Source organism: Homarus americanus, unplaced genomic scaffold (assembly GCF_018991925.1).
Source record: "Homarus americanus isolate GMGI-L3 unplaced genomic scaffold, GMGI_Hamer_2.0 scaffold45698, whole genome shotgun sequence".
Taxonomy (NCBI): domain Eukaryota; kingdom Metazoa; phylum Arthropoda; class Malacostraca; order Decapoda; family Nephropidae; genus Homarus; species Homarus americanus.
This window is the reverse complement of record NW_024735554.1, coordinates 10190344-10209205: the sequence shown is the minus strand read 5'-3', so window position 1 is coordinate 10209205 and position 18862 is coordinate 10190344. Positions and strand designations below refer to the sequence as shown.

The 18862-nt window shown below is 38.5% G+C and overlaps 1 protein-coding gene across 1 annotated transcript; it reads left to right on the top strand.

Annotated features, from left to right (window-relative positions):
• Positions 1-4111: 4111 nt before the first annotated feature.
• Positions 4112-14848, top strand: LOC121871507 (26S proteasome non-ATPase regulatory subunit 9-like). The gene is made up of 6 exons (XM_042373905.1): positions 4112-4306; positions 6529-6628; positions 8624-8805; positions 11207-11320; positions 12122-12230; positions 14622-14848. The coding sequence occupies exons 1-6, from the start codon at positions 4214-4216 to the stop codon at positions 14624-14626; spliced, it is 603 nt and encodes a 200-aa protein (XP_042229839.1). The 5' UTR covers positions 4112-4213; the 3' UTR covers positions 14627-14848.
• The last annotated feature ends 4014 nt before the right edge of the window (positions 14849-18862 follow it).

Below are 18862 nucleotides of genomic sequence, written 5' to 3'. Positions count from 1 at the left end.
TGAACCCGACAAACGAACCCAACACCTGATCCGAACCCAACACCTAATCCGAACCCAACACCAAACCCGAACCCAACACCTAATCCGAACCCAACACCTAATCCGAACCCAACACCTAATCCGAACCCAAACCCCTGGCTGGATTAGTATTTTCAAAGACATGATAATTTATAACATTACTTTAGTTAAGAATACTATTGCCACACTTAAAATAAATTTAATTTCATTTAAATTTCCATCATAGTCGCGAATAATGTAAGTGTCAAAATTATTAGAAAATCATCATTATTGAAATATTATTCCGTTATCTCTTACACAACACCGATCACAGTATCCTTTAACTTTATCTGTATCCTGTCCTCCCGTGATCAAGGAGAGGGAGAGAGAGAGTTGCGTACAAGTAAAGAGAACAGCCCTTTATCCTCTTCGACCTCGATTGGCGTGTTAGATAAATATATATATATATATATATATATATATATATATATATATATATATATATATATATATATATATATATATATATATATATAAATATATATATAAAGATAGATAGATAGATAGATATTAAGTAAAATCGCCAGGCAACTTTACATTGGTGATTGATTCAACATGTGCAGTATATAGACAATAACTGGTTATTAAGATTTACTAAATATTAGAGGAGTTTCCATATACTGTTGTAATGGATTTCTCCCCTACAAACGCTGTTTGTCGCTGAGTAGCCGACCCCGCGAATTCCACAGTGTATGCCTCATGGTCTAGGTCAACCAGCGCCGCCCACGGAGCGGGGGTCAACTATCTACCCACGCTTACCTCCGCTATAAAAGACTTGACCTCGTGGTGACCTCTCTCTTCTTCTAGCTACAGCCGCAGCAAGCAACACCACCTCCTCCGCCGCTGCCTGGCGGCCATCGCTCCCGCCGGCGAGCATGGCGACCCACAAGCTGTCCTCCTCTGAGCATCCTCACCAACCAGCTCTCTCTACACCACGCTTGTAACCACGCTGCCACTTCCCAGCACCAAGCTGCATTGTACATCCAATACAACATGCATACAGAGAGCACATTGTGAGTTTCCTTTCTCCATCCCATCCTGAGTGAGAACCCAAACATCCCATACCCCACACTGTATAGACTCTATATATGAAAAATTGCTAACCAAACTTAACCTAATCTAACCTACCGTAACCTGATCTACCCAAGCCTGCCCTAACCTACCCTAACTTGACCTGAACTAAGGTAACCTAACCCCCCTCCCAAGGTAATTAAACGTGTTCCATCACGGGGGGGCGGTGTGTGTGTGTTCTGCGGCTATGTTTTATCCTCTTTCGTCACTTGTCAGCCGTTTGTGTGGTCGGTCACGTCTCTGTTACGCACTAGTGACAAGATTGGGCATGTACTGGCTCCAGAATGTTTCTGTACCTGCACCAGTGTTGGTTAAGTCTGGTCTTGAATGAGCTCACACTCGGTGCCGTCACAGTTCAGTACTCTCTGGAAGGCTGTTCCAAGAATTCCCAACTCACACCGAAAAAGTTTAACCTAGCAATTTTCTGAACCCGTGACTTCGTCAATCAAAGTTTTTTTTTCCGGTGGATAAGCGGCATTGTAAACTGTATGCCTCCGCGGTCTATGTACCTACACATTGTCAAGAGTGAAGTGCTTCCCCATCTGGAGTACTGTCACCCCGTCTGGTCCCCGAGATATGCTAGGGACTGTTAGTTGGTTGAAAATGTTCAAAGGAGGGCCACCAGACTGGTGCCTGCCCTTCGGCACCTCAGCTACCCTGAGAGATTGGAGCGCCTGAACTTGCCTAGCTTATACTACATACGGGCAAGGGGTGACCTAATAGAGGTGTATAAGCATCTCAAGGGGCACTACTCAGTCGAGTGTCCTTACTTGGAGCTGGAGGACACTCACTGCACAAGGGGTCACAGCTCAAGATTGAAGAAGCCGCAAGTCCAGAAAGCTGTGAGGTCAAACTTTTTCGGAGTGAGAGTTGTGAATTCTTGGAACAATCTACCAGAAAGTGTTGTGACGGCACCGAGTGTGAGCTCTTTCAAGACAAGACTTGACCAACACTGGAGCAGGTTCAGGTACATTCAGGAGCCATTGCATGCCCAGTACTTGCCAACAGTGCGTAACAGAGACGTGACCGATCGCCCAAGCATCTAACGAGCCGATCAGTGATAATAGAGACTACCGATCGCTGAGGAAGTGCTGAATGTAGGAATGTGAGGAGTGGTGAGGCTATCTATATTTTAGGAAAGATTGCATATGTGTGGTAACATACTGTGTTTTATTACAATTAATTTTAACCACGTTTCTACCTTCCCATTCAGAGATGCTGCACAGATCCGCATTGATAGATGAGAGATGAGAGAACAAAGTGGGGGAGAGAAACCATAAGAAGAAAGCTTAGAAAACAACGACTTGTGCCATACCCTGTCAAGTGCTTTGGAGATGTCGAGGGCCACGACGAAAGTTTCCCCTTAATCCCGTAGAGAGGATGACCAAAGATGGGTGCAGTAGGAGAGCAGATTGTAGTGGAATTCTCCCCTACAAACGCTGTTTGTCGCTGCCTAGCCGACCCCACCAATTCCCCAGTGTATGCCTCGTGGTCTAGGTCAACCAGCGCCGCCATATCGAACCTACACCAACCAGCCAGCAACACCTCCGCCTGCCTGGCGGCCCTCGCTCCTCCGCCTGCCTGGCGGTCCTCTCTCCCGCCGGCGAGCATGGCGACCCACAAGCTGTCCTTCTCTGGGCGTCCTCACCAACCAGCTCTCTCTACATCACGCTTGTAACCATGCTGCCTTCCCAGCACCAAGCTGCATTGTACATCCAATACAACATGTATATAGAGAGCACATTGTGAGTTTCCTTTCTCCATCCCATCCTGAGTGTGAACCAAACATCTCATACCCCACAAGATCACCAATAGATCTCACCTCGAAGGCCATACTGGTGATCGGACAATAGAGAAAGGCGTTCAAGGTGACGGAGAAAATGAGTTTAAGATAGTTTCGAAAATCTTAGAGAGGGATGACGTTGAATAATTGGGAGATAGATAGATGGATTAGAATGACCACCCATCTTCGGGATGGGCTGAACCGAGGCATGCTTCCAAGAAGAAGGAAAAGTTTGGGTTCTGAGGCAAAGGCGAAAGAGGCGAACAAGCACAGAGGCCAGAATTTAAGCACACTCCCTCAGAACACGAGAGGGTATTCCGTCCGGTCCAAGCGCCTTACTCACACCCAACGTGGATAACACACCAGCAACCCTACGAGTGGAGATTATAGGGAAGTGTATAGGTTCAGTAGGATGAGTAGGAGGGTAAGAGTTGGAATCGTCTAAGGTGGAGTTAGAGGATAATAAGGTGCCAAAGAGATTGGCTTTGTCAGGGGGACAATTGCCTTATAGAGTTATCAGCTCGGAAGAGAGGAGGAAAAGAAGGAGTGCAGAAATTATTATTATTATTATTATTATATTAATATCATTGCCACCAGCCGAATCTGGAGAATTTTATATTTTCAATCAACAGTTCAGACAATTCTATGACACTTTTTCTTCTAAAACTTTTCCCTCGCAAATGACCTGTATTATTATTATTATTGTTATTAGCCATTTAATTAAAGTGATAACTCGATTGGTTTCTTTAATACCACGGTAGCACCTCTGAACTTACTCAAAGTCATTTATTTCCTCTATGTTATCTAACCCAGTCATTTAAGTCCCGCATTTAAATTCTTCATGAAACTGCTTATATACGTCCATTTTCTCGGATGTCATAAAAGAAAATGGAACTGTCAAATGGGAGGACTTTAACTTTTTTGTAATAATTGTAGGATGCAGCAGTTGTGTTACTTCAGTGTATTTTATTTTGTTTATTCTCTTCGCTACTGATGGGTCTGTTAGCCGCATGGGAGGTCGGTTACGTCTCTGTTGGCACTGAGGAGTGAGGGCATGTATTGGCTCTCTGTTGGCATACTCATTATTAATTATATAGATGCATTATCCCAATGGTTTTTTTTAAGTATTGATTAACTGTAATAATTATATTTTAGTGGAAATTTCATCACAATATAATCCGGATTTAAAGAGAGATGTTATTGTTTTGATGAAGCTCCAGTCCAGTGAGTGACCAGTCATTCTGTCCCAGTCAGTCAGTAGCTTCGTGCGAGCCTCATAAAAGAAGGACATCACCAGAAAATATGATTTACACTCGAGAATCAGTAATGGCACTTATGGAAGAGAAAGAAAAGTTAGAGCAAACTATCAAGGAATTATGGGATGTGTTGAAATCAGTAAGTTCATTTTTATTTGGCAATGTATGAGAACACCACCAGGAGTTGTTTGATTTCCTTCATTTTTGGGTTTTATTTTACTTTCGGACATAGCGCGCCCCAAAGTTATAAACTACTGAAACATTTAGATCTCCCTATTCTTAGCATTTTGAACCCCATTTACACTAGTTTGAAATGAATATTACTGACCAGGGTGTCCGGTGGGCAAAGCCCCCCGATTAGGCTACATTTGGTTAGGATAGATTAGGTCAGGTTAGTTGGTAATTTTTAATTAGTGCACACAACTTTCCTACCCCAAATTTATTATCATTCGAAAATGACATCTAATTTTAAGATAATTTTCTTCTATTACATTACCGTCGCAAATGTATAATAACGGAGATAGTGCATGCCAAATCTTTCTCTATTTTCTAACATTAATCTTCTGCCATTATCGCCTACCCAACCTCCCACTCAGCGCGTTTCCTTCATAAATCGCCATGCGTTCCTGAACACGTCACATGGCCAATCAAAAAACATTTTTTTTTGGGGGGGGCACCAATTAAAATGAATTGTGGTTTAATTTGCGGTATTTTTTGCCCAATCAGAATCGATTGTGATTTTGGGTCATATATTTCGAAATTCAAATTCATTTCCGACCATAGAAGTCTGCGATGGGTGTCACTTCAATTATAGGGAGTCGATTGTGCATTTTAGGGAAAAAAAACGAACAAGCTATAGCATGTTTTAGATCTCATGGTGTTTTCCTGACCTCAGTAAAGTACTGTATATTAAGTGGAAGAACGAGTGTAAATATTGTCAAGACCAACATAGGTGGCACGAACCAAGCCAATAAAGTAAGATATAAGTTATTCCATCATTTGGTGATAGTTAGGTTAGGTCAGGTTAGGTCAGGTTAGGTTAGATTTGGTTTATGTTTTTCTAGTGTTTTTTTTTTGTGTGTACAGTATTTTGTATTGGCTTGGCCATGATTTTTGTAGGAAAATGCCCCACCCAAAACCCCCGATAACTAAAAAATAGGCAATTTCCGATGGAAATCAAGATCAAAACCAATCAAAACACAAAAATACACTAGAAAAACATAGTTTTGAGTTTCTAACAGAATTGTGTGCACTAATGCAAATTTACCGGTTAGTTTAAGATAGGCCTACCGGGGGTTCGGTGACGGAGTCCCCGGCTAGGGGTTAGGTAAGGTTACGTTAAGTCAAGTTGTTAGGTTAGGAACGTGAGGTCAGGTTAGGTTAGACGAGTCGTTTACATGTTCTCCCTTACCCAAAAACCTCGATTTCCCAAGCTCTCCCCCATTATTGTTGGGGAGTCGTGATGGGGCAAAAACGAGCAATTTCCGCCAAAAATAAAGGTCAGATTTGCTTAAAACGCACCAAAATACACTGGAAAAACATATTGGTCAACCTCTAGGGACTCATGTCCGAAAGTAAAATTTACCCATTTTTGCCACAGATGTTCTTATCATTATATTAAGTACAGTATTATAAAAGAGCCAACATTAACTAAAACCTAATAGAACCAGACCTAACCAACCAAAGAAACCTACCTAACCTTACCTAATGTCATGGCTGGGGTTCCGACCCCCGGACCCCCGCCATATTAAACAGAAAGTACTTATTATGGTTAAAGGTTTACGAAACAGCTATCACTAGAAGTTGTTTGTTGATTTTCTTAATTTTGCAATACTTATTGTTTTGATGATTTTAATTACTGAATATTAAAGGAAACGACAACTTTCTATTATAATTTGAAGTATTTTTTAGGAATTTTTTCATTTACTCTATCCTACGATATTAAATTCCTTGTTAGTGGGCAGGGCATGAAAGATGAGGGAATTTACGGGGTAAAACACGGCGAACACTGATGTTATGCATTAAAATTATGTCTCTAGGTGCATTTCAAACACCCAAATCATTTTCTTACCATAAGTCAGTCTGGCTTCACAATTCCCCTGCTGCCGCCATTGCTCCTTCCTCTCCAACTTTATAAATTGTGTTCCATTACTTCTCATCCTTTTAATAAACATACAGCGGATGACAACACGCTCCGACAGTGACAGATTTTTCAGAGGAATATTTACGGTAAATAATTAATTTCTTCATGTACAAAGCATGTAGAGTCATCATTTTAGTACATAATCAGTACTGTGCAGTATGGTGCAGTATGGGTATATGGATTTTGGGAATGTTCTGTTAAGTACTTTTTTTCTTCAGAATAACATAGGTATGACCGAGTCAGTAATTGACAGTGAAGGTTACCCTCGCACAGATATTGATGTCTATCAAGTTCGTCATGCACGACACCAGATAAAATGTAAGTACTGTAACAAGAGCATCTCAACTCTATTTTTTTCCAGATATAATGGAAGCTACCCTATAAATTACCATACTGTTTAGTACAGTAATGTGTTAGGAAAAATTATTGGAATTTTAGTGCATGTACTTAAAGATCATTCATACACAAAATGCCCTCAGTTTCTGTGGTTTCAAAATTATTAATTTGGCACATCATAGAGAACAAATTTAGGTCATAGTCTCCAATTCTTCACTGCCACTCAATACCAATGGTGATGTGTGGAATAATAGGCAAAAAATTCAATATGGGATGTACAATCTCATTCAAGATTCTTCGAACACTGCTGGAGACAGCTGGCAACTCGAGGTCCTTTGTTTACTATAGTACATAGTATAAAATAATACAAAACAACAAAGCCCAACCATTAATTATGCAACGGAAAACTGAGTAACCAATCACCGAACACTTTTTACATTCATTCATAATTTTTGCTACGTACTATAGTAAACAAACAGCCTTGAGTTACCAGCTGTCTCCAGCAGTGTTCGAAGAATCTTGAACGAGACTGTACAAAAAATCTGTTTATTATAGAACAATTATCTAACATAAAGGATGTTTATTAATATTAGCAGACAGGCAGTCTTTGAATACCTCTGGGAATTATGACCCTGCCTTGTCAGTCATTCCCACCCTGTGGGTTGGCATAAAGAAGGGCATCCAGTTATAAAACATGGCTGGGCATTCAAAATAACAACCAGATCACCAGATCTGTGCCCATCCTCTGGTCACTGCTGGTCTGGGGTGGTGTCCTAGGTTTTACCCAACAGCTGTGATCAGGTAATCATAGCTAACCCACACAAGCCTGGAAAATGACTATATAACATTGTTGATGATGGTACTCAGACTATGAGCTTCCCTTAATTCAAAGTAGAATTACACAGGGCTCAGGCCGCAGGACCAAGGCTAGCCCTGGAAAAGTGACAGTTTCCAGACACCGCCACTGTGACTTCCTCACTTTGCTAACAAAATTTATTATAGGCACTGTACATTATAATACAGAACAACAGCACATATGTGTAAACTACAGGGATAGAAGACAATGAAAGAACTACTTGTATAAATAACACACTTACTGATGATACAGATTTACTTGATCATAATTCTTGTTATAAAGTGAGATTTCAGGATCATTCGTCCATTTTAGATCGAGAGATTAAAAAAGCAATAGTTGTCAAAAATTTGTCAAACATAGCATGTTGAGATGAATGTCTTGTGATTTAGGCACTTAATTTTTTTTTCATACTTTTGACAATGCGCTTCAAATGATCAGGTTAGCTAGAAATTATTTATCTGTGGTTAAGCTTGGTCCAAGAGTCATGAGGTCTTTGATCAGTTCAAGCATTCAGATTAAATAATAAACTTCAAATAAAACCTTTTTGTGGGTGTCTTATCCTCAGGTGCAACTAAAAAGAGATTTTTTAATCATGGTACTGTACTGTATTATGATAAGTTTTAATGTGCATTTGAACATTATACAACATTATTTTCAACCAACAAAATACAGATGAGCTCCCTGAGGATTAGGCTAAAAAATTGTGTTTAGGTGAGGTGAATGAAAGGTCAAGGTCACACAGAACTTCATTCATGATTACCATTGTTAAATTTTAACTAGGAAAATTTAATGTTTTAACACGCTCAGTGCTTTCATGTTACCATGAAGTTTTCAGATGGATCTGCAAGGTTATCTTTGGAAGCTTCATTTGTCAAATACCCAAATCATAGAGCTAGTGGGCAACTGCTTCTCGCATTTCAGATTAAATTTTGGCCTTCAAGTGAAGTATTCCAGACAGAATATCCGGTATACCATAGCCTTCGAGACTGGTCAAAGATTATCATCCCAACTTTAGGTAAAAATTTCAAATTAATAATTAGAAATTTAGGAAATAAACTAGATACCTGTGTTTTATGAATATGGATTTGTATGACACCATGTTAGCTTTCTGCAAATGACAGGTTTACAGAATGACCATTCAGCCCTACTACGCCGAATTGAGGAAGGCTTGGCTGTTGTTCTTAGCCCTTCGAGCACACAGGATCTAGACCCCAATGGCACCAATGTTTCTCCACCATCCCCAAATCGTGAGCCATTTGCTAAAGTGGATCATGTTGTTCTTGGGTCTCCAGCAAATATGGCAGTAAGTAGATGAGAAAGTTCAGGTCCTGTAATATGAAACAGGAATTCAGATTGTCTGTATTTTTCTTTCATACAGAAGGGCTGGAACAAGCGCTCCATCTTGTAGGTTTCTCACACATTCCACACCTACATACATAACTCATTTTATCAATAACTTCAGGCAACGTCAACTCTCCTTTCTTGCATTAGTTATTATCAACTTCTCCTTACCCCCTTACCATTGATAACAATTAAGTCAGCTGGAACTGAGAGTTTGGATCTTAAATGACAGCTCTTGGCTGAGTTTGAAGTGAAAGCCATGGTTCATATTGACTAACTGTCAGACATAGGGCTTTTGGAAGCCAGTTTTTTTTGGCTTGGGTTCAGTTTCGAAGCCAGGGGAATGGCTTTGAAGCCACAGGCCTGGCTTTGGATTTTCTTTTTACACTGACCATATTGTGACATCAGAGCTGACTTCTGACTTTTCTGTTCCCACAATGACCTGACCTAAGAGAGCCCAGGTGCATGCTACAGCTTCAATAACATCACAGGTGATCCTTCCTATTGGTCTATTCTCACTTGAACCTTGGACAAAAGCCACCTCTGTCTCCCTGCCTTCTCAGCCCCAGGTGCTGTTGACTGACCAACAGCACCTTTGAAAATCCTAAGATCATTTGTTATAATGAATAAATCAAACTAATAATGATGAATACTGAATTAGAAAAAACAATGAAGAAACAAAGTTTATAAAGATAAATTGTTACTCTAAGCAAACCTTTTAGTCTGAAGAGATAGTCAAAACTTACCGCAATAAAAATTGGCTTACTTCAAAGCCCTAATGCTGCATTGAATATCATATGTATTCCCATCAACATGTGAGGTTATACATACTGTACTACTGTATATTATATGGCAACATCTCATTTCATCTACTCCTCATTGTGTCTACTCCCACAGCATTTACTCTCAAAATAGATAATATTCCCATTTAGTCTACATCCAATTCAAATTGTATTTATTCAGTAGATATGTCCATTCTGCATACAGAATACTAAATACAATAATTAAAAAGGAGAAAATAACTGAGGATACTGACAGAAGCTACAGAAAAACAAGCTTATACTGGATACAGTATATATACTGTACAGTTGACCTCAAGGGCTAACAAAACACAATGTGACCTCAGGCCTGACTCCTGGTCAAGAAATTGAACTGGATTACACAGCCTGTCATCCCAATGATCTCAGTTCATTTCAGCTTAATTTTGTTTATTTATAAAAATTATTTTGTTGTTGCTATTTTGATGCATTAGTAAACCATTTCTGTGCTTCCCTTCATTGAGGTTGAAATATTAACCTTAAAAAAGAGGGTTCAACAATTTACCTTCCAGTTAAAGAAAGACTATCCTGACTACGAAAAATGCGGATTGGTCAGATGAATAGGCAAACTGAAAATCTTTTACAATAACCCTTAAATAAATTGATTTGTCAATACTGCATTGTATATCAGCATCCATCTGGGTTGCAAGATGGCAAACCTGTCCACGATTTGGCTGATGTTTAATTCCTTTGTGAGGTGAATCTACATCAGAGTCAGCACCTGTGGTCACCTACCCTTACTTCCACCCCCTTCCCTAATAATGTGTCATTGGCGGTAATCCTTGTCATGTGAGGTCATAACTCCTGTCACCTTACGTCTACAGCCTCTCAGATTGGCAGTTCCTTTGAAGTGTTGACAACTTGACAATGACTAACTCGAGGCAAGTAAATACAATGTTATTTCTTAATATTGTGAATTTTGTACATAATATATAATCATGATGACACTCATAATTTCATTTAAAATGATCTTGCATAAGTAATAAGAACAACATGTTTATGAGACTCAGCTTACTGAATGTCAACAACTATATACTGTACAGCAGCATGATAATTTTCACATAATATTAGTATATGATATATTGTAACATTAAGGCACAATAACATTAAATGTGTAAAGAAAGTTTCAGGGATCATTAACTGATGTAGACATTCTGGGAATACTGTGACATCTTCAGAGTAGACAGAAAGGGAGTAGACAAAGTGGGCGTAAACCTGTTATACAGGTATAAGTAATGGAGATAAATTTTCATGCAACCTTGAAAAACCTTGGCTCTGGCTTCATGAATTTTTAAATGGCTTCAGTTTTGTGACTTCCAGTGGTTTCAGCTTTGAAGTTGGAAACTTGGTTTCAGCCCAAGTCCACTAACCGTGCATCATCATCACTCACTGCCTTCTACCTTAAGTGGTGGCTGTTTTATTTCAAAGCAACACTGTACTTATGTTTAGTTTCTTACTTATACTTAAGCACTGCATAACCTATCAACACTAAATTAATTTTTTAATGATCAAGTGATACACTCTTCATTTGTACTAATGTTTTAGGGACTGCAAGAGAATGACCTGTTGACACAATTTGGGTCTATCACCTGCGACAACTTCCGCAGCCTGGTCAACATATCACAGATTGTACAGAACTCCATGAATTCCCCCATCCAGGTAAATACTGATATTTTTTCACTCCTCTCTATCTTTACTCTTACTAATTTTTTCCTACTATAGCTCAGGGTAATCAGAATTAAGAGCACCTTACATTCCCCCTCATTTGCTGTCATTCATGCCCCAACTGATGTGTTCTGCTGTGCTACTGATCATATGTTTATTTATTCAATACAGGTACGGTAGTAAATAGTAGGTTTCAGTTGACCAGGTATCATATCTTGTGAGGGATGCTTTGTCTCTTTAGCCAGAGTTACCTGGCCACTTACCTGGTGGCATGGTATACACATCTTCAGACCCAAAAAACTATCTTTACAATATTTCAATTTTTTTATACAGTATTCACTTGCCTTAATAATGTTTCTTTTCCTGTCTCACTGTTTGGTACTTTCCCCTTGAATAATTTTGTTCTGTCAGCAAACAATCTCCCCCCCTCTCTCTCTCTCTGCTGAAAGATTTATATTACTTAGTGTAAACCGTGTCAAATTTATTTTGGCAGCTATACTGTACTGTAGCAAGTTATAAAATTATCCAACAAATTTATTGGCATTTCTTTTGCATATTGAGCATAAATTTTTTTTTAAACAACTATAAACATCAATTTTGAGGGAAGGTTATTGTATGCTTGATCCTTCTTGGAATACAGGAAAAATATGTTTCACTCTGTTAGTATTGTATACCTATGCCACCTGTCAATTCGTATATTACGTTGTCTTTTATAAGTGATTAATTTTTCCTCTAATTTTAGCTATGACTTCTTCCAAAGAGATGTAACCTACTGTAGAAATGTTCTGTTTTCAGATTACTGTGAGTCGCAATGAGCAAAGTGTGACCCTGACTCTCACTCCTCGTCAGTGGTCTGGTCGTGGTCTTCTTGGATGCAATATTGTCCCTATTGATAGACCAGACCGTAAGTTATTAATATACACCTTGTCATTTATAAACTACACAATGTCATTTATAAACTGTTTTTATAGGCTAAGTGTTCGATTTAAACCTTATTACAGAGTTTTCTATTTAAAAGTTTTGAGCCTTTTCTACAAACTTATTAAGGAAGAAGTAAATAATTTCTCATAAAGTACAGGAGGAAGAGTAATTATAAGTTTATGAAATAAATTCCACCAGTTTGCAATAGACTTTTATGCCACAAAGAACAAATGATGTACAGTACAGTACTGTACAATGGATGTATGTACATATATGAAGAGTTGGCTGTGCACCAATGACTTTTGTTGTCTAACCCATTTGTGTTGCTACACTAAAATTATAATAAGTTTTTGCTGCTGGAAAGTTGTGTATTTACAACCGTTATGCATGGAGAATCCCCTCATATTTTTTCTCTAGCGAGTGTCGAGTTCACACCCAAAAATCATTAGTTTTACATAATTTTGACAGTACAGGAATACCCCAGTTACTGCAAGGGATGCATTCTTAAAAGAGTGTGTGTGTGTATGACATTTGTAAAGGAGACTAAACATTTAAACTAGCATATATCATTGCCATATGAAGAATTTTAGAACGTTCAGTGTATTTTTCACACTACGCTTTGGAAGTACAGTACAATACAGGTACAGACATGGGATAAGAGTCTCCCTCGTTTGAATTTTCTCACTCATGCTCCATATGAATGGTCCCATTGCACTTCATTAATTTCTAATAAGCGTGGGTCTGTACATGCGGGGAAAAACACTCATGTGAAGCGGGCCTTACATCGGAATATAAGAGTTGCGGCTTGCTCGCCCAGTTTGAAATATTACTGTAGGGTATCCTAATTTTCATTTGCGAACAAGCGGGGTATGCCTTGCGAATATCAAATAGGGGTGTTAAAATAACAATTGCAGATAAATGGGGTTGCAAATAGGGAGGTTTTCCTGTATTGGCTTCAGAATCGTTTTAGCTTTCACATAAGCTTAAAAAAAATGAATCGGAGAAAACAACTTTAAAACACTGTTTTTTGACTCTGCATGCAAATGAAATCCCAGAAAACTATCCCCACTTCTTAGCTCAAAGTTTTCTCAGGCTAAAATGGTGCGCTATAAATCACCAGATGTGGAAAATTACAAGTTTCCAACAGTCCGATCATATTTTTATACGACTAATAATTTTGAGGTAAATTGAAAAAAAATGAGTGAAATGGGGCATTTTTTTCATATTTCTTTGTATATATGTTATGAATGTTATCAAATTGCATTGTAATTTATAGTAGAATAAATGATTTTTTGAACTTTTTTTTTGTATGGCATGTATGGATTGTAGTAATCAAATCTACCTCAAAAAATTACGTACATGTGTAACTCGGCTCTTTACCCCACTGTTTACGAAATCATAAAACCTATGATTATTATAATCCAGTATAAACCTCGGTGAAACTAAATAAACTTCCATATAACTAAATGAACCAAATATAACACCTCACAAAAGCAAGCATGGGAATAGTGGGAGCGAGACATGATTCTTAATTATTGTTCAAGGTTTGAATATTCAAGTTGTACAGAACAGTACGTTTAGTATTTATGAAATCATATTAAAAAATTTAATAACTGACAATATTCAAAGCATTATTTCACAATCTCAACACTGAAATCCGAGCTTGTGGCTGGGCAATGTGAGCGACAGGAGATTTAATTGAAGGGTCTGTGTACTGTAAGTGACATACCAGGTTAACTGCCAAGATGCAACTGAAGCAAAATTGTGTATGCACTGCCCCACTCAACTCCTTGACCCTCTGATTGCTACGGTTCCCTCAGTTGAATAAAATTTATGGCATTAGCCAAAATAAAATTTTCAGGCATTAGCCAGAATAAAATCCTAAAGTTGTTGCTCATAGCACTCATTGGGAGCCTATGACATGCTGAAATTTGATGCCCCTAGAATGAAAACTTGATTGGCAAATACTTTTCATTCTGTGATGCTAACCAGTTTGTATGGAAGTGGACTAATTGGAGTCACAAATTGTTCTTTAAATTAGATTTTCTTCCTGTTCTTGTGTGAAGAAAGTTCATAGAAGCAAAGTCATCATGGAGGGGAACTATGGAATAAGACACAGTCAGGGACTATGTCATCTTCAGGTGACCCTTGTTTAACTCTTGTAATTTGTGTTAATTAATTATGTACTGTAATTTTTTATTTACCTGTACATTGGAAACTTAAGATTCACATGAGCATAGAAGGGATGAAATACAGGTGTAAGGGCTTACTCATGCAGTGTTCAAACTTATTTCACATTTAATCTACAAGTGTTACATTGTGCTGGTTTAGGCTACAAGTTTTTCACTAATTACAGTAATTTATCTAATTGCAGGGTGAGAGAATCTACTGAGCTGATTGCACTTGAATCACAACAAGTTTATATTTAGTTTTCAAAGAGTTACTTTCCTGGATTAATTTGTATAATGGAAACGGTTATATACCTTTATAATCAAAACTTATATTCTTATTGGCATTGTAGATGAATCATAGGTCCCGATATAAGCTGTTTGTACAGCTGCATGTAAATTAATTTTGAAGGAATAAATGCAACATATGTCATCATTGTTTTTTATTTAGATCATTGTAACCAGTAAAATCCATGTGCAAGTTTACTGGATAAATTATTTTCCAAATGGTTAAACTGTACAGTATTTTGACTACTATACCCTTTCCACACTAACCTGGCCTTAGGCCCCACCCCTCATCTATACAAACAGCTGTTCACAGAAAATTCAAACTAAATGTGATCATAATTGGTAAGCAGACCTGTTATTATCTAAAATAATGTTAAATATATGGATAATCAAAATGCAAATAATTTCAAGGCATTAGCAATTCAGAAAGGATGTTAGAAAATCTTAAATGTTTGTTATGAAAGGTCGAGATAAATACCCACTTATACAGTATACACGCAATCCGAGGGGAGGTAAAATGCTTATGGGAACCAATCAAATATTTTTAGCTGTAGACGAGAGGCGAGGCTTACGGGCCAGCTTAGCATGGAAGTATTATAGGTTATGCATGTTCATTCATTACTACAGGTATTAAATGCTTTAGATAGAACTAAATCAAAGAAAACTACAGTTGATAAAGGATTAATTTATGTAACTCATTTACATTTAGCATGTACAGTGAACCCTCGAAGATCTGGACTAAAATGGGTGACCACCAGTTAGTAAAAGCCGATTGTCAATATTTTCCAGTGAATGTAATGAATAAGAACGATAAATAATGACATAAAAAAACACCAAAAATACAGTACCGTATTTTACAGCATACTTTTGGTTGTATTATCCTTCTGTAGCCATAGTTTTCTTAAAATAATATATGCAATACCAGGAAATGTGAAGAATAAATAAAAATAATAAAAATAAATAAGTTACAAAGTTTTTTTTTATTGCCAAATCAGTAAATAAAAGCCAACTGAAAGATTGATACAGTCGCCATTTGCATACACTCCCTGCTTCACCATAGTAATGAAGACCAGCTGGGACGCCGATTCCCTGGCAAAGCTCCCCACCCCCTACACTCTGCACTTTCCTCCTGCTACGTGTTTGCCCTAAGGACAATTATTTCTTTTACTTTTTTCACAATACGTACCGGTATGTAGGATGGTGTGTATATGTAACGAAGTAAAAATAAATGAAGAAAGTTACGTTTATCTACCCAGAAATACGAGTTGAAAAACAACCATAACACCTCACAGCTTGGCCCAATTGCATTTCGTCTTATTAATTCGCCTCCTTTAGTTGACAATCTTTCTTCCCTTTCTCTTTGCTGCAATGTTGCTTCACTCACTCTCTTTTACAGGTACTTTAACGGGCACTGTTCAATGGACTTGGCATCATGTGTATCGTTGGCAAGGCCGTGGGGTCGTAACACTCGTCTTGCCTTCGGTGCCCACTGTTTCTCTGTGGATGTCGGTCACTCTAGAATAATCCGTTATAGTGCATCCTTCTTTCCTCACACAGCCAAACTGTGGAATGCTCTGCCTTCTTCAGTGTTTCCTTACTCATACAATGTCTCACTTTAAAAAGCTGGTTTTCCGGCATTTTCGTGGTGTAGATTAATATAACCGTTTCCTTTTCTATTTTTAACTTCTTTCTATTCTTATTTTTTCGCCCCCTAGGCCCCGTTGTGGGTCGTTCTACCTGTGCCCGGGTGGGCTAATTCCCGTAAAAAAAAAATACTCTACTGTACTCACTAGCAGATGCTGTTGTCTTGAACTTGTGATGCAGGCAGGCCAAATGGTGATATGATGATGCAGGATGGCCTGCCTTTATCCTGTACCATCTCCTGTAGCAGGTGTTGCTAACTGTCAGTCTCCTCTCCCTCCATGAAAGAGAGATTGTACTTGCACTGTATACTGTACAAACACCCTCTACACACTAGCATACACTGTCCACTACGCTATGTCGAGTACTGAACATATTAGGGATAATAATCATGTCATGGATTGGAATAACAATATAAATGTGTATAAATCCTCGTGTACCACAGAAAGACTTCTGGTTCAATCAAGTCTAATTAGAGAAACAAATTCTATAAACCTTAGTGACGGTCAGTACAAAACTGATAACATACAGGTATCCCCTGATTTATGATCTCCCTATCTACAATATTTTGTTTGAACCCCCCTTTTTACAAAAAAAATATTTGCATGAATGGTGGTCATTGTCTGGCCAAAATAGCTGATGTGGGGAATATGGAACACATCTCTCACTGCACTTGTCAGCTGCGGTCTACCCATGAACGGCCACCTGGTGCACTACAGCCCCAAGCTTTGTTCCACGGTGATCGCACATGCCTGTTATTGTGTAGCTCAACGATTATAAGTCAGTATCGGTGTTTTTACTTATCATCAGTATTTTTATTTTTTTACCTTACAGTGAGAGGACATCACTAATGTGTTTTGGTGACTGTGAAGTGATATTTGCTATGTTTTTTGTAACTGTAAAGCACTTTGTCTCTGTTGTTGTGAACATGATGTGAGCAGTGTTGGCTGCTATCATTGTTATCATTGTTCGCTCTGTTTTTGTGACTGAAGTGAGCAGTGTAAGGGAAGGCCAAGGCACTCAAGAAAACTTTATCTCTGGAGGTGAAACATGACATTGTGAAGCAGTGTGGGAGTCAAAGTGACATCTCCACTCCACCTTCAAAAGTCCTCTTAGCCTCGAAGGGGACATGTGATGACGACCAGTGTTGTTATATTACATTTAATGTACAGTGAACCCTCACTTTACGCGGTTAATTCAACCCACGGCGGCCCGCGTAAAGTGAACAACATAACATATGGGATTAATTGAAATAGAGACCGGGCTGACCCCGAAACTCCACTTTTTCAGACACAATACCTACGTTGTAGTAAAAATAACTTCTTAATTTTATGATGGTATGCACACACAATTAATAATTAAGAGAAATATCAATAATATTAGGTTTTTTAACACTTACATTAGTAGAAAAGATGGCTGGGCACACGGGGATGGGGGGTTGGTTCCGAGGCAGAGGGCAGATTATTATTGGCCCTCACCTGTATCACTATCCATCACAGAGGCTTGCAGGGCCTCTTTGTCAAACCCCTCAAAGTCCATATAAATCCATATCCTCACTATCATTATCACTATCACTGACTTGGGCCGGCTGTGGTGGGTGGCGGGTGAAGAACTCGGTAATGTTTTGATGACTGGGCGACCTTGTGCGCACCCTGCTCGCGCCGCTCTCCGCGTAAAAGGGTACACACACCGCGGAAAGTGAGCATTCCGGTTTCGGCAGGGTACCGGTTAAACGTGGAAATGCGTAAAGTGGGACTGAGTAAAGCGAGGGTTGACTGTATATTATTGTCGGAATTTTATTTTTGGTGATATATGTGGGTGTCAGACTGGCTGGGAACGTATCCCATTGACCCCCATATTATAATGATCCTGATTTACGTTATTTTGACCTGCGGTGGGTTTTTCAGGAACTGCTACAGTTTTGGGGTAAAATATCAGGTCATGGAGTCAGTGAAATTTGTAATTATCATTTTTTATGAAAAATTTTTTATGCTTCAGCTATTGAAAATGACAGCATCTAAAATATATTCAAACATTAGATATTCAAGAAAGTTTGAGGGATGTAGCCCACTACCCCCGCCCGTGGCCATGCGAGGAATTAAACGATCTGTAGAAAAAAAGGGAAGAGAGATTTCTGTGGCATTAAAAAAGCGACTATCCGTGGACTGCCTTAGACAGGCACCACCCAAGAGCTCATTTTTAAACAAAAAAGAATTGTAGAATAAAGTATCTTGGACGATGATTTTTCTACTGACTTAGATTCTTGGCAAATAAGTCGTGGAGAAAGACACACAGTACTATTACATAAGGCTTATTGGTGTTATTGAAAATTTTATTAGTTTTTTTCAGTTGCTCAAATTTTAACTTTCTGTAGACTCCCAAAATGCCACCTAGGGTTGTGCCCACTCAACTAACATTAACAAAATATTTACAAACTATATATTCTAAGAGTTGCAGTAATCAATCAGAACTACATTGAAAATTAACTGCAATAAAGGTTATAAAGAAAAAGTCAAAA

Excerpts from the sequence above, each read along its gene's own strand:
- LOC121871507 (XM_042373905.1), top strand. The coding sequence starts at position 4,214 with ATGATTTACACTCGAGAATCAGTAATGGCACTTATGGAAGAGAAAGAA. Across the intron at positions 8,806-11,206 it reads GGTCTCCAGCAAATATGGCA|GGACTGCAAGAGAATGACCT; the intron begins GTAAGTAGATGA and ends CTAATGTTTTAG. Across the intron at positions 11,321-12,121 it reads CCATGAATTCCCCCATCCAG|ATTACTGTGAGTCGCAATGA; the intron begins GTAAATACTGAT and ends TTCTGTTTTCAG.